This window comes from Sturnus vulgaris, chromosome 5 (assembly GCF_052056855.1).
Source record: "Sturnus vulgaris isolate bStuVul1 chromosome 5, bStuVul1.hap1, whole genome shotgun sequence".
In the NCBI taxonomy this organism is placed as follows: domain Eukaryota; kingdom Metazoa; phylum Chordata; class Aves; order Passeriformes; family Sturnidae; genus Sturnus; species Sturnus vulgaris.
Genome location: NC_142247.1, coordinates 60,592,530 through 60,604,581, shown reverse-complemented (window position 1 = coordinate 60,604,581; position 12,052 = coordinate 60,592,530). Strand labels below are relative to the sequence as shown.

Sequence of the window (12,052 nt, the reverse complement as noted above, 5' to 3'; positions counted from 1 at the left end):
CCTGAGTGCTGCCAAACTGGCACTTCCTAGCAGCTGCTGAGTGTACTGACAGTGAGCAGTGCATGAAGCTGCTGTGGTGATCAAGTCCTTCAAAGGATTTTTTTTTGTTTTGGTGTTTGCAACGTCTGGAGCTTAGGGGTAATTATTTATTTAACCATAATGCCCTTCAGTTTGCCTAGGTGGTGCTATATCCTGCTGTAGTTATCCTGATTTTGATGATGTTAGTCAAGGTTAGGTAAGGTCAATCAAAGAACGTAGAGAGATAAAATGCTGGGGTCAGAGTTAGCAGTCAGGATGTGCAAACACATTGCAGTTTTGGGTGCTGACTTGTGTAGCTCGTGAATGTTTGTAAATCAGTTTGTGCTATATTGTACAGCTCTCTGAAGGTGCACTCTAATACAGATGACTTTGAGCTGAAGTTACAGTGAATTGGATGCTACTCTTGCACATCATTTGGGTTAAGTACAGGCTGTTCTCAGAGCTGTCTGTGTACTGACTCACATTAGGTGCTCTGTGAACTTTTGTAGTTTTTTCCCAGAAAGGCCTAATCTTCCTGAAATATTTCTAAACTAATGCATGCTGCATGAGGAACCAATAAGAGGAGGTTGAGGCTTTGTCCCAGTCCCATAAACTTGACATTATTGGTATAAGTGAAACCTAATGGGATAAATCCTGTGAGTGGCATGCCTGTTGGATGGTCAGGAGAGATAGGCAAAGCAGAAGGGTGGCCCTGTATGTAGCAGAAGGCTTAGAATGTTGGCAGTGGCACCATTAAGAGCCTCTGGGTAAAGAATCAAGGGGTGAACAAATAATTGCAGATGTCATTGTGGAAGCCTACTATAATCTTCCTTGCCAGGATGATGATGCAGACAAATTATTCTTTGAGGAACTAAGGGATGCTTCCAAATCAACTCTCCTTGACCTTATGGGGAACTCCAACTTGCCAGAAATTAACTGGGAACATCACACCTGGGCCAGAAGATTCCTAAAAACCTGGATGACAACTTTATGAGACAGATTCTAAGGAAATTGAGTTGGAAAAATGCCCTCCTTGATCTACTGCATGTCTATAGAGTGGATCTCATAAGTGAAGTCAAGACTGGTGCCCATCTTGGCCACAGCAACTACAAAGGAATCAAGTTTAAAATCCCTGGTGGCAGGAGGAAAAGCACCAGCAAAACCTCAGCTCTGGACAGGAGAGCAGAACTTCAGGCTGCTCAGGGAAATTAGTAAGGTTCCCTGGGAAAATGCTTTCTCAGGTGCTGTGGTCTCAGTGCTGGTTACTTTTTAAACATCACTTCCTAAGGCCACAGGAATAGGCAAGTCCCAGGTGTTGGAAGTCAAGGAGGTGAGGCAGAAGGTTGCTCGGCTGAACAAGAATCTTCTCTTGGAAACAAGATAAAAAAGGAAGGTGTATGCCCAGTGGAAGCATGGTCAGGTGCCTGGGGAAGAATACAGTGATGCTGCTGGCCACAGGAGGGAGAAAATTAATTTGGCCAAAGCTCAACTGGAATTGAAGTTGCTGGAACTGTGGGGGACAATAAAAAGAGTTTTTTTCAAATATATTTATATCAAAATGCATAATGTTGTCCCATCACAGGATCAGGATGGTTATGTTACGAACAGGGTCAGGGACAAGGCAGAGGTGTTTAACATGATCTTTGCCTCTGTCTTCAACACAGATGATGGACCAAGGGGAGGACTATGACTTGTGCAGGATGTGCTCCAGCTCAATCTCTACAAAATCTATGGGGCCTAATGGGATTCATCCAAGAATCCTCAGGGAGCTGCTGCTGTCATCACAAAATGCCTGTTGATTTTTTTTTAAAGCAGAGGTCCCAGGTGACTGGAAACTGGTGAAAGTTGTCCCTGATTTTCAAGAAAGACAAGGGGGAGCCCAGAAGCTGGCAGTCAAGAGGTCTGTCAGTCTCACTTTAATGCCTGGTAGAGTTATGGAGAAGATTATTCTGGGAGGTATCAAAAAAACATCAGAAAGGCAATGCAGCCATTGGTCACAGCCAGCATGCCTTCATGAGAGGAAAGTCCTGGTTATCACACCTGATTTCCTTTTATGACAAGATAACCAACACAAGTGGTCAAGGGAAGCCAGTTGCTGTACTTTTTTTGGATTTCAGCAAAGCTTTTGACCTAGGGATCCTGGATGATGGGAAGTTGAATGTGAATCAGCAGAGCCCTGGCAGCCAGGAGGGCCAACCATGTCCTGGGGGCAGCAGGGACAGCATCACCAGCCAGGCAAGGGAGGGGACTGTCCTGCTTTGCTCTGAGCTGGGGCAGACTCACCTCAAGTGCTGGGGGCAGTTTTGGGCACCACAATATAAAAAAGACATTAAACTATTAGAGAGTGTCTAAAAGAGGGTGACAAAGATGGTGAAGGATCTTGAGGAGAAGCCATGTGAGGAGTGGCTGAGGTCACTTGGTCTGTTCAGCCTGGAGGAGATTGAGGAGAGACCTCAGTGCAGTTACAACTTCCTCATGAGGGGAAGAGGAAGGACAGACACTGATCTCTTCTTTGTGGTGACCAGCGACAGGCCCTGAGGGCACGGCCTGAAGCTGCGCTCTGGGAGGTGTAGGCTGGATACTAGGAAAAGGTTCTTCACCAAGGAGGACGGTGGAGCACTGGAACAGGCTCCACAGGGCATTGGTCACAGCACCAGCCCAACAGAGTTCAGGAAGTGTTTGGACAATGCTCCCAGGCATAGGGTGTGACTCTTGGAGTGTCCTGTGCAGGAGCTGGACTCGGTGACCCTTTTGGGTTCCTTCCAACTCTCCTTATTTTGTGATTCCAAGCTTGGTTTATCATATGAATTTTGTGCATTCATACTTTCAGTGCTGACCTCTGTTTTCACACTACATATCAAGTGTTTCATAATCAGTGACATGAAAGTAGTCTTAAGCCTAAATGGCTATCATACTTTTTGAGTACTGTGGCATAACTAACTACACATGAATGGTATTTCTTCATTCACTGGTAATTTGGTCTGTCACCATACTGTATTTCATAGTAATAGGAACCCTTCTTTAGAATTACATAGTTCAAGCCAAGATTTTATTAGATGCCTAACCAGTTTAAGAACAAGACTTGCTAAAGGATTAATTGATGTACCATTGCAGCTATTGAAAATAGGAAGGAACTTAATGAGCCATACTAAGTACATACAGTGATACAAAAGTACTGTTTATTTTCAACATCAAAAAGTTACTTTTCTTTGGTTCTGTGGCTTTAAAGCCAATATAAAACCTGTTCATTTATCAGGTCTTAGTGTAATGTCAAAAAGAACTAGTATAATACTTGTAAAACCCATCCTGAACACAAGCACTTCCCCACTCCAGTTTATAAGCAAGTGCTATAAACAGCAACCTTCTGGCTGATTGTCTGTAAGAGGGAGCGAACTGTCTCTTCCAGCTCCACCAACTGCTTGGCTTTGTCTTCCAGAACTTTTTGATTGTTTTCATACATACTTTCCAAATCTGTAGGCAAAGGAAGGCAAAAAACTAAGCTTAATTGATGGTGTTTTAATGCATGTAAATCATTATAGTTACAGATAAATTACTATTCAAATTTATTTATATTGTGGAAGATATTCTGATTGTGGGAAAAAAAACCTAAAACAAACAACCCCCCCCCCCCAAAATTAACAAAGTCTGGAATAGCACCTTTTTGTTTCCTTAACATAGGGATGTAAAGGAACAAGGAAATTATTTTCCAAAGGTGAAAATCCAAAAGTATATTTCGAGGGTTAAAATAATTGTCATTCTTTGCTCTATGGTGGCTTTTACAGAACAGTGAAATGTTTTGGCTTGTGGTGATTAAGACTACCCAGCAAGTCACAGTAACTGTGCAGGAGTAGCAAAGAGGGAAAGAATGAGTTCCTGGCCTGGCAAAACCAGAAAGAAAATTTAATTCTGTCTCTGGTAGCAAGGGGCAGACTGCCTCGTCCTGATTCAATCAACTTCGTGGACAGTAAATGTTGAATTAATCTGTAAACTGGAACTCCTGTGTCCTGATAAGCTTTTGTTTTAAGAGCTTTCCAGGGTGGGGTAAGGGGAGTACTGTTTGGAGGTGGGGCTCTTTCTGGAACAGATGAGTCCTAGTCCTGAGCAGAGTAGTTTTGTTCTTTCCCTGTGGTGGTTCTGGGGGCAGTGAGAGGTGCAATACCAGAAGTTTGTGTCTCACCTGCAAGTTTCAGCTTATTCTATATAAATCTTTGCTTTAAAAGATTGTATAATGTCCATAAAAATAAGGAAAGCATATCAAGCTTCAGTAACAAGTAAGTACCTTTTATTTTCCCCTTCTGCTGATGAATGGAGCATGGTTTAAGAGCATGAAATTGCTTCATGTTCTAAGGTGCTAAATTACCTCCTCAGAACAGCCTTACCTTTGAGCAACTGGAGTTTGCTGTTTGCTTGAGCCAACAAAGCTTTAGCTTCATCTTGCAGCATGCCTGCTTTCCTCCTGGCCTCGGCCGACTCCTCTGTCTTCTTGGCTATGAGCTCCTCCACGGTTCTGTACTTGCCACTCAGCTCATCATTGAGGACCTGTTCCGAGTTCAAGCACAAGATGGAGCTCATGCGAAGCCAATACAGCAGGAGTTGGCTTTTCGTCCCTCTGTCCTTTACTAATCCGGGTGCAAGGAGAGACTACACTAGGAGCTCACTTAACAAAAGCAGAAACAGCGTCAGGGTATTTCCTACTTCCTATCCAAGACTAAGAGCTGTGAGGAAGACCCATCAGTTGCTCTTTTGCAGATACGTAGCTGTTTTACAGTTTCAATACTGGCACTTGGCAGATTTATAGGATTCAGCTACAGGGTTCTGTAACTAATGGAAGCCATGGTCCCTAGAACTGCTGGAAAGCTGCACATGGCACTGCTCCTGGCTGAGTGACTGCTTCTGGGGAGGATGCTACCCTTTCAGCAACAAAAACTGAACTAGCTGCCCAGCTGGTGTTGGTGAAGGTGCTGGGAAAGTCAAGAGGTTGGTTTCTCAGCTGTGCTTTTTGTTGTGGGGTTAAAACTAAGAAGTCCTATGGCCCAACTAAATTCAACCATTGAGCAAGATAACAAACCACAGCAGCACTGGAATTCTCTTGTGTTTACTTGACAGCATCTGAATTACTACTTAGTGTTTGGATATTGTTGAGTTGATGGATAATGCAGCTCTCCTGTCAGAAAACGGCTCTCTGGAGATTGGTAGGCTAACTACAGGCAAGAGATGGGAGCAATGAAACTTCCTTTGGCAGATTGGTTGATTGTTTTGTTAATGAACATTCTTTTGCTATTACAAAAGTGTGTAGAAAACATTGGGAGTAATGCCATATGTTGACAGAGAAAATCTTGCATTTCTGATATTTAGCAATTGCTTCAGTTTTATGTTAAGATAATTATTTTTCCTGTTGCTTGGTTCTGTATATGCCAAATTCTGGTTTGTTTGTCCTGAACCTATCATTGTCATAGAACCATAAATGCTCTATAAAAGTGGGAGAAAAACTTCCAGTTCTCCTGTGACAGATAGTAAAGCTAAGGAACAGAAACCTACCTGTGAAAGGCTGACAGGTTTCCTACAGCTATTTCAGAACCTGAAAACTTTCCAATTCATCTCTCTCAGGATCTGATACCAAAGTAAAAGGTAGCTATCTTTGGTAAGAGCATAAATGTTGGAGTATTTTCTACACCTAGAATATGAACAATAAATGTGATAGATCACATGTATTCATTGATCTCCCTTTAGCGAAACCTGGGGCAGTTTTGCTGGCTTCTCTTTAGGATTGTTCCTAAGCTTCTCACCTTTTTAACTTCTTCAGCATTTTGTTTTGCACTAATAATTTTGTCTTCTATATTTCCCACATTCCCTGAATTTGTAGCAGCCTTTTGCCTAAGGTCTTCAACATTCTTCTCTAGCTCAAACAGACGTAAGGTAGCATTGTTCAGCGTTTCTGCAGATGCTGCATTTTCAGATTCAATCTAAGATAAAGAAGAATGAGAGTTAGACTCTCAAAAGACAATGAGTATAATACTAAACTTTCTCTATAAACCATGCTCAACTATCTAGTTTGTGTCCATAGATCTGAGTTAAAAACAGTGTTTCAGTTTTGTTAAAAAAACAGCCCATTGCAGTCAGGGTGAAAAAGCTCAATGCTTGAGAATGGTACATATGGGGCTGCAAAAGCATTAAGGAACATGGTCAAAAATTATTTGATTGCATTATACACGCAAGAGTTGACTAATCTGCTGACAAAACTTCAGACATTTGACTCCATCATGTGATAATGGACTTGTGAAGCTTCTAAACTGGCCAAGCTTCATAAGTAGAGATATCACTGTGTCTTGTGAGGGCTTTGAAATGAAGTCTGCAAATACTTTATCTGACAAGATTGCAGCACTTGGCACTTCAGCATTTGTTTATTTTATCTGGTGCTGCAGTGATGGATGACACTCAGGACACCAATACACAACCAGCCTGGCTGACAAGTGTGGCTTGCCAGGGATCTTGTCAGACCTGCTGGTTTAGAGGGCTATAGTCCGGCTCATTTAACTTGGCTGGTGCAGAATATGGGGTGAGAAAAGCCTTTTGGTGTTTTTTTGTTGCAGTGTGTTTTGGTTTGTTTATGAGCAAATAGTCCCTTAGCATCTGTCCCAGTCACTCAAAAGTTGACGTGAAGGCAGGAATGGTTTAGATGCATTTTAACTGCAGCTTTTGCTTTGCAGTGCCCGAGAGCTTTCCCTAGACAGGCTTACATCAGTTTCTAAGCATCAGAATTGGTGCTGTTTCTGTTATCTTAAGAAATACTCATAAAGAACTCACTGAAGTCAGCAGGTCTTGAGTTCCTTTAATATCTTCATCAGCTTGTTTGATGGCTTTTTCAGCTGCATTTTGAGCTTTTTCAGCTTCTTCCAGTGCTGCTTTCACCATGTCTGCAGTGACTTTAACATCTGTTGCACCTTTGCTGTGGAGCAAGACTGTTAATGCTAAAAATGCTCTTACTTTGGAACTGGAAGAACATATGCTGCAACGGGCTGGTTTTGCCCCTTAAGGAAGGAATGAGAATTTACATCAGGGAAAGTTAAACTGCATTTTCTGATGCAATGAAATGAAACAGAGCTGCATACCTCGCTCTTTTAGCTTCCTCCAGTAGCATTTCTGCTCTGGCAATGTCTCCAGCGCTCTGCTGAAGAATGACCTCAACATCAGAAAGACTTTCTACACGCTCACGAATATCTTCTGTCAGGGCCTGCAGCTGCTGGGGCGTGCTTGGCATCTCCATGTTCAGCACTTCATTAGCCACTGCCTCAATGCTATCCAGGTCAGCACTGTCTTCTAGCAGATGGACACAAATGACAAAGATGTGAGTAAAAGCTTCCCTCTGTCACATCTCCACACTCAAATTCTTCTTCAGCTGCTTCCTTAAGAAGGCAAATCATAGAAAAACTTCCTCCCCCAGATTTATGGAAAAACAAGGTGTTAAAACTACTTCCCAAGGCGAAACTTCCCTCTCAGGAGAGGCCCAGCAGGTGTAGAGGCCCTGCTGGCACAGCTCTCTTGGAAGCCATTTGAAGATCTTGGTGCTCAGCTGCACCACTCTGGGGGGGACCCGAGCCCACAGGAAACAAAACCAGCAGCTACACGTAGATGTATTTGTGCTCCAAGCATAGTCAGCCCTGAGCAAACAGGCAAGGAATGGGCTGCTGGCAAGCAAGGCTCTCATTTAACCTTTACCTGCCTTCTTACAGAGAGAGAAATGCAGTTTCTGATTTCTTTCCCCTTTAATACTACTTTGTCTTTCTAGCCAGAACTTACAGACATACTTGGCAAAGTACAGCAGTACAACAGCCTCAGCTGAAACGCACACAAGAACATGTCACAGTTTGCTCTCAGTTTCTTATTATCTTGGTTTTCTCTTAGTTTTTCTCATGTTCCCAGATTTCATCATACACATTGTCTGTCTAGGGGAGGTGGGAGGGAATGATGACAACTGTTGCACTAACCCTTGGAAGATAATACAGATGTAAAGTTGGTTTTACAAACCCAGAATTAAAATATAATTAAAATGTAACATTCTTACGCATTAGGAAGTCTCTAATCTGTTTAATAAGATTTCTCAGATCTTCATTGCTTCTGTCCACTTGTTCTTTTGTAGCATTGGTTTTGAGCAAAACTGCTTGTGCATTTTGTTTAGCTTCATCTGCTCTCTGTTTTGCCTCAGAAACCTAAAAAGAGGAAAATGGAAGACTTGCTTGCTTATCTTCTTATGCTTTAGGGCTCGTTTTAAAACAACTCATCTGGAGTCAGAAGTTGCAGTAACAAGGAATGCTTTTTCTCATAAAACTCACAGAACACTTGGAAGCTGGCCCTGATCCATACCACCAGTGCTAGTTTAAACAACTCAGGCTGATGTTTAGTTATCCATGAAGCTTCACTTTAGTAAGCTCCCTTTCTGAAGATATTTACAAGCATGAAGTTACACAACTCAAAAGAAGTATTCTTTTGCAGAAAACCAGCACATACTTTGTCAATTAGTGCCTGTGCTACAACAGACAGATTTTTTTTTCCTTTGTTACTATCTTAACAATTGATTTGGCATATTACCATTCTGGAGAGTTGCTCAACTTCTGCTAATGCACTCAGGATGTCTCTGTCAAAATCCATAGCCTTTTGCCAGGCATTGTGAGCTACAGTCACCAGCCCATTGCAGCCAGGGCCTCCACACTTCTTCTTCCCTTCATCTGTCCGACAGGTCAAACCCCCGCACTCGGACTCGGCACAGGAGGCTCCCGGAGCAGTGCCACACGTCTGCAGGGACACAGGAGACAAAGGAAGCAGTCACAGCCTGATTTCCATTGCTAGTCTGCGTGGGGGCTGGAGCAGGACACTATTCTACCACAAAGTTTCAGAGTAATTTTTTTTTAATAAGTGAAACTATTTCTATCAGCAACATTGCACTGAGAATTATCCATTACTTGGTCAACTGTTTGATAATGAAATAACACAGGAGTTGGTTTAACCAGAGGGAAAATTAGAAAATTCCCTGTTCTTGTGAGGTTCTACCTTTTCAAACCCCCGCCTTCAAATGATAGTCACTAACTCAGGTTTTCCAGCCAAAAAACCTTCCTGGTAAAACCTAGGAGCTGAGCCAAGTTAGCTGCAGCTGTCTCCTGTGAAGTGTAAATGAGTCCCTCTTACCTGCTTGGCATGTAATCCAGCAGTAGCTAGAAAGCAGAAAGATGTGTGTGTCATGATTACACCTCCAAGCAAGTCAGTATTTACTGCCTTGATAAACATCTACCCAAGATTTCAGTTCTTAAGAACAGTCAGGGCAGGAATGTAGGGTAAGGGAAACTAGACAAAAAGATATCTCTTTCTTCCCTCCGGAGAAAAAAGGAGGGCTGAGGGAGTGGGAGGGATGACTGGTTATAAAAGACAAGGGACAATCAGCATGTGAAGAACTCGGTCTCTACCACAGGCATGGCCTGCCCAGGGGAGGGCAGGGCCCTGCAGCCTGTCTTCACCCAGGGTTGTTCAGAGATTATTCACTGAATGCAGCTGGCCAACTTCAAAGAGAAACTGAAGGAACACTCCCAAGAAAAAGCCATCCTTAATCGCATTTATAGATGAGAAGGCACCTTCAGCAGAGAAAATGCCCTTTTGACTCCAGCTCCCTGTAAGTTCTGCTTTGTCTCGAGCAGGAGGATGAGCCTGGGGTGGTGCTGAGGCCAGTGGGTGTGAGCAGAAGCACAGCCTGGCTGGGTGCTGTGCAGGCACAGGAGCTGCAGAAGGGAAGAGGGGAGCCCAGGGAAAGCAAGTATGAACTCGGGATAGGCTTAAGAGGATGGCTGTCAGCCCAGCAGATTTGCCACACTTTTCTGCACATGGGAACTCCATCCCTAACAAAGAACATTGGATTAGAACACGGGTGATGCAAAAACAGATGCTCTGTTGGGACTGGGAAGAGTAGGAGGGAGACCAATATGAAAGGCTGGTCTTTGAAAGCCAGTAGTGTCAGAGCCCACCAGTTAAAAAACCCAGTTCTAGCCCACAAAACCGAGGGGTTGCTCAACCAAGCAAGGTGCATTTTTCATGAACCAACGCACATCTCACACTGTCACACCCTACAGTTCCTCCCTGCCTGTTGCTTCATCCCAAACCCGACTCTGTTTTTGCTATGGGTTTTATCCCAGCCGCTCTCAGCTGTGTACCTTCTCAGCCACCTCAGACAGATCCAGGCTCTGCAGCTTGCCAGCAAGTTCATCCAGAAGGCGTGACTGCTCCTCTTGTTTAGCCTTGAACTGGGCCTCCTTCTCATTGATCAATTCCTCCACTTCCTGCCGCGTTTGTGCCGACAGCTCCACGGCGCTATCGGGATCAACAGTGGAGGCATTGACCCTCTCCTCTGCCTCCAGGGACATCTGGAAATATTTGGTGATACTATCCAAGGCTCCTGCAGAAATCAGAGGGAGCTGATGAGAACTCTGTGAAGTAACCCAAAGTAATGTATATTATAGATGTTAGGCTTAGTGATACATCACATCACATTAAATGAAATGCTGGCCCTGGCAGCTGCGTTCAGTGCCATTGCAAGGATGACAGAATTTGGCCTCTTGTAGAAAAAAATTTGCTTTTTTGCTTGGTGGACAGTATGTTAAGCTGGACTTTGAGGTTAAGCCTTTCTCTGACCCTAATGACTGAATTCTGCTTGCCCTAAGGGCAAAAGGAGATACGGCCTTTTAAGGTTTTTAGGGGAACAGTCTGTTGTCTAAGGATTCCCTTATCCCATTAATTCTTATTGCTTGCCCTGGGATGTCTGGCTTATGGAGTCACTGCTTGGAAACTGGTCAGAGCTTTCCTAAGAAACAACTGCTTGATGAAAGATGCTGATTTATGGAACTGTTGATTTTGGACAACTCTGGAGAGGCCGTGTGTGGTGTGAGGGACCCTATGGGGGTGGCTATACTCTGCACCTTGGGGCAGCTTTCCTTTGCAGAATGCCAAAAGTCAGGAACTCCCCTGTTCTACACGCTACTCGCTTCACTCTGAAATCTCCCATATTCACTGGAAACAATCTCAGACTTTCTTCAAACCAGAAAATGTATAAGAAAAATTAGAAATACTTCCTTTGAAGTCAGCTTTCAAATTTCCAGTCAGTCAAATTTCCAAATAACTTGGTGACATTCCTCTTCCTCCAGCAAATTTTGATTCTTGGCCCATTTCAGTGTGCCAATGGACATGCAAGGCTTGGATGGTTCAGAAGAACTGGGCCCTTTATCACAAGCTCTTTTTTTTCACCCAGAAGCAGCAATTTAACCGACTGAGGAGAGCAAGGGGGATGTCCAGGCATATACTGAAATCTGTGGTGCACTTTCTTCTGTTATGTCTCATCTACAATGTGCTCAGCATGATATCTTAAGACAATTCTGTGCCCCAGGAATTTGAGCCAGCTTTGCAATGTGCAGAAGAAGAGAGACAGGGTGAGGGGGCAAGAACTTCTGCTGCATCAGCAACTCTGCAAATGCACAGAAAAAACCTGTGGAACTGTGTTTTACTACAAGTTAGGAGATTAATCTGGTACTTAAACCCATGCACTGATTAAATCTTTGGCCACCCTGCTGCTTTCTTCCCCTCCCTGTGACACTTACCCCGAACATCAGAGATCTTGATGAACTCTAGCTGCTCTGCAAGCTCTTTCACGACGTGGTCGAGACTTTTGGCATCTGTCTCCAGTGCACTCAGGTCCATGTCTGTGCTATTGCTCTTTGCTGCTAAGGCTGATAGGTTTTCTTCTATGTCTGCTATTTTAACTGTAACATCTGCTGTCAGCTTTCTGTAAAACAGGCACAGGACTCAATACAGGGAGGAAGAACATACACCTCACGCTTCACTGGAGCGTGGTGGCTAGAGATGTACCCAGCTTCTCCCATGGCAGGACCTGTCCTCCCTCAGTGGAGCTCCAAGTGATTTGTAACAACATGCTTGCCTAGAATACTGTTTTGTTTCCTTTATTTTACAAAACCACTTTTTAATCTACAGCACATTTATAAAC

General features: G+C 43.6%; 1 protein-coding gene across 1 annotated transcript in view; it reads right to left on the bottom strand.

Moving 5' to 3' along the window:
• Nucleotides 1-3,175: 3,175 nt before the first annotated feature.
• LAMB1 (laminin subunit beta 1) overlaps nt 3,176-12,052 on the bottom strand; it is a 42,051-nt gene continuing 33,174 nt past the window's right edge. The window contains exons 24-32 of the mRNA XM_014868985.2: nt 11,649-11,833; nt 10,212-10,453; nt 8,605-8,808; nt 8,081-8,225; nt 7,128-7,335; nt 6,823-6,964; nt 5,805-5,981; nt 4,398-4,557; nt 3,176-3,489 (exon numbers count right to left, since the gene is read on the bottom strand). Coding sequence (XP_014724471.2) covers nt 3,353-3,489; nt 4,398-4,557; nt 5,805-5,981; nt 6,823-6,964; nt 7,128-7,335; nt 8,081-8,225; nt 8,605-8,808; nt 10,212-10,453; nt 11,649-11,833 — 1,600 coding nt within the window. The 3' untranslated portion in view covers nt 3,176-3,352. The remainder of the gene's footprint in view (nt 3,490-4,397; nt 4,558-5,804; nt 5,982-6,822; nt 6,965-7,127; nt 7,336-8,080; nt 8,226-8,604; nt 8,809-10,211; nt 10,454-11,648; nt 11,834-12,052) is intronic.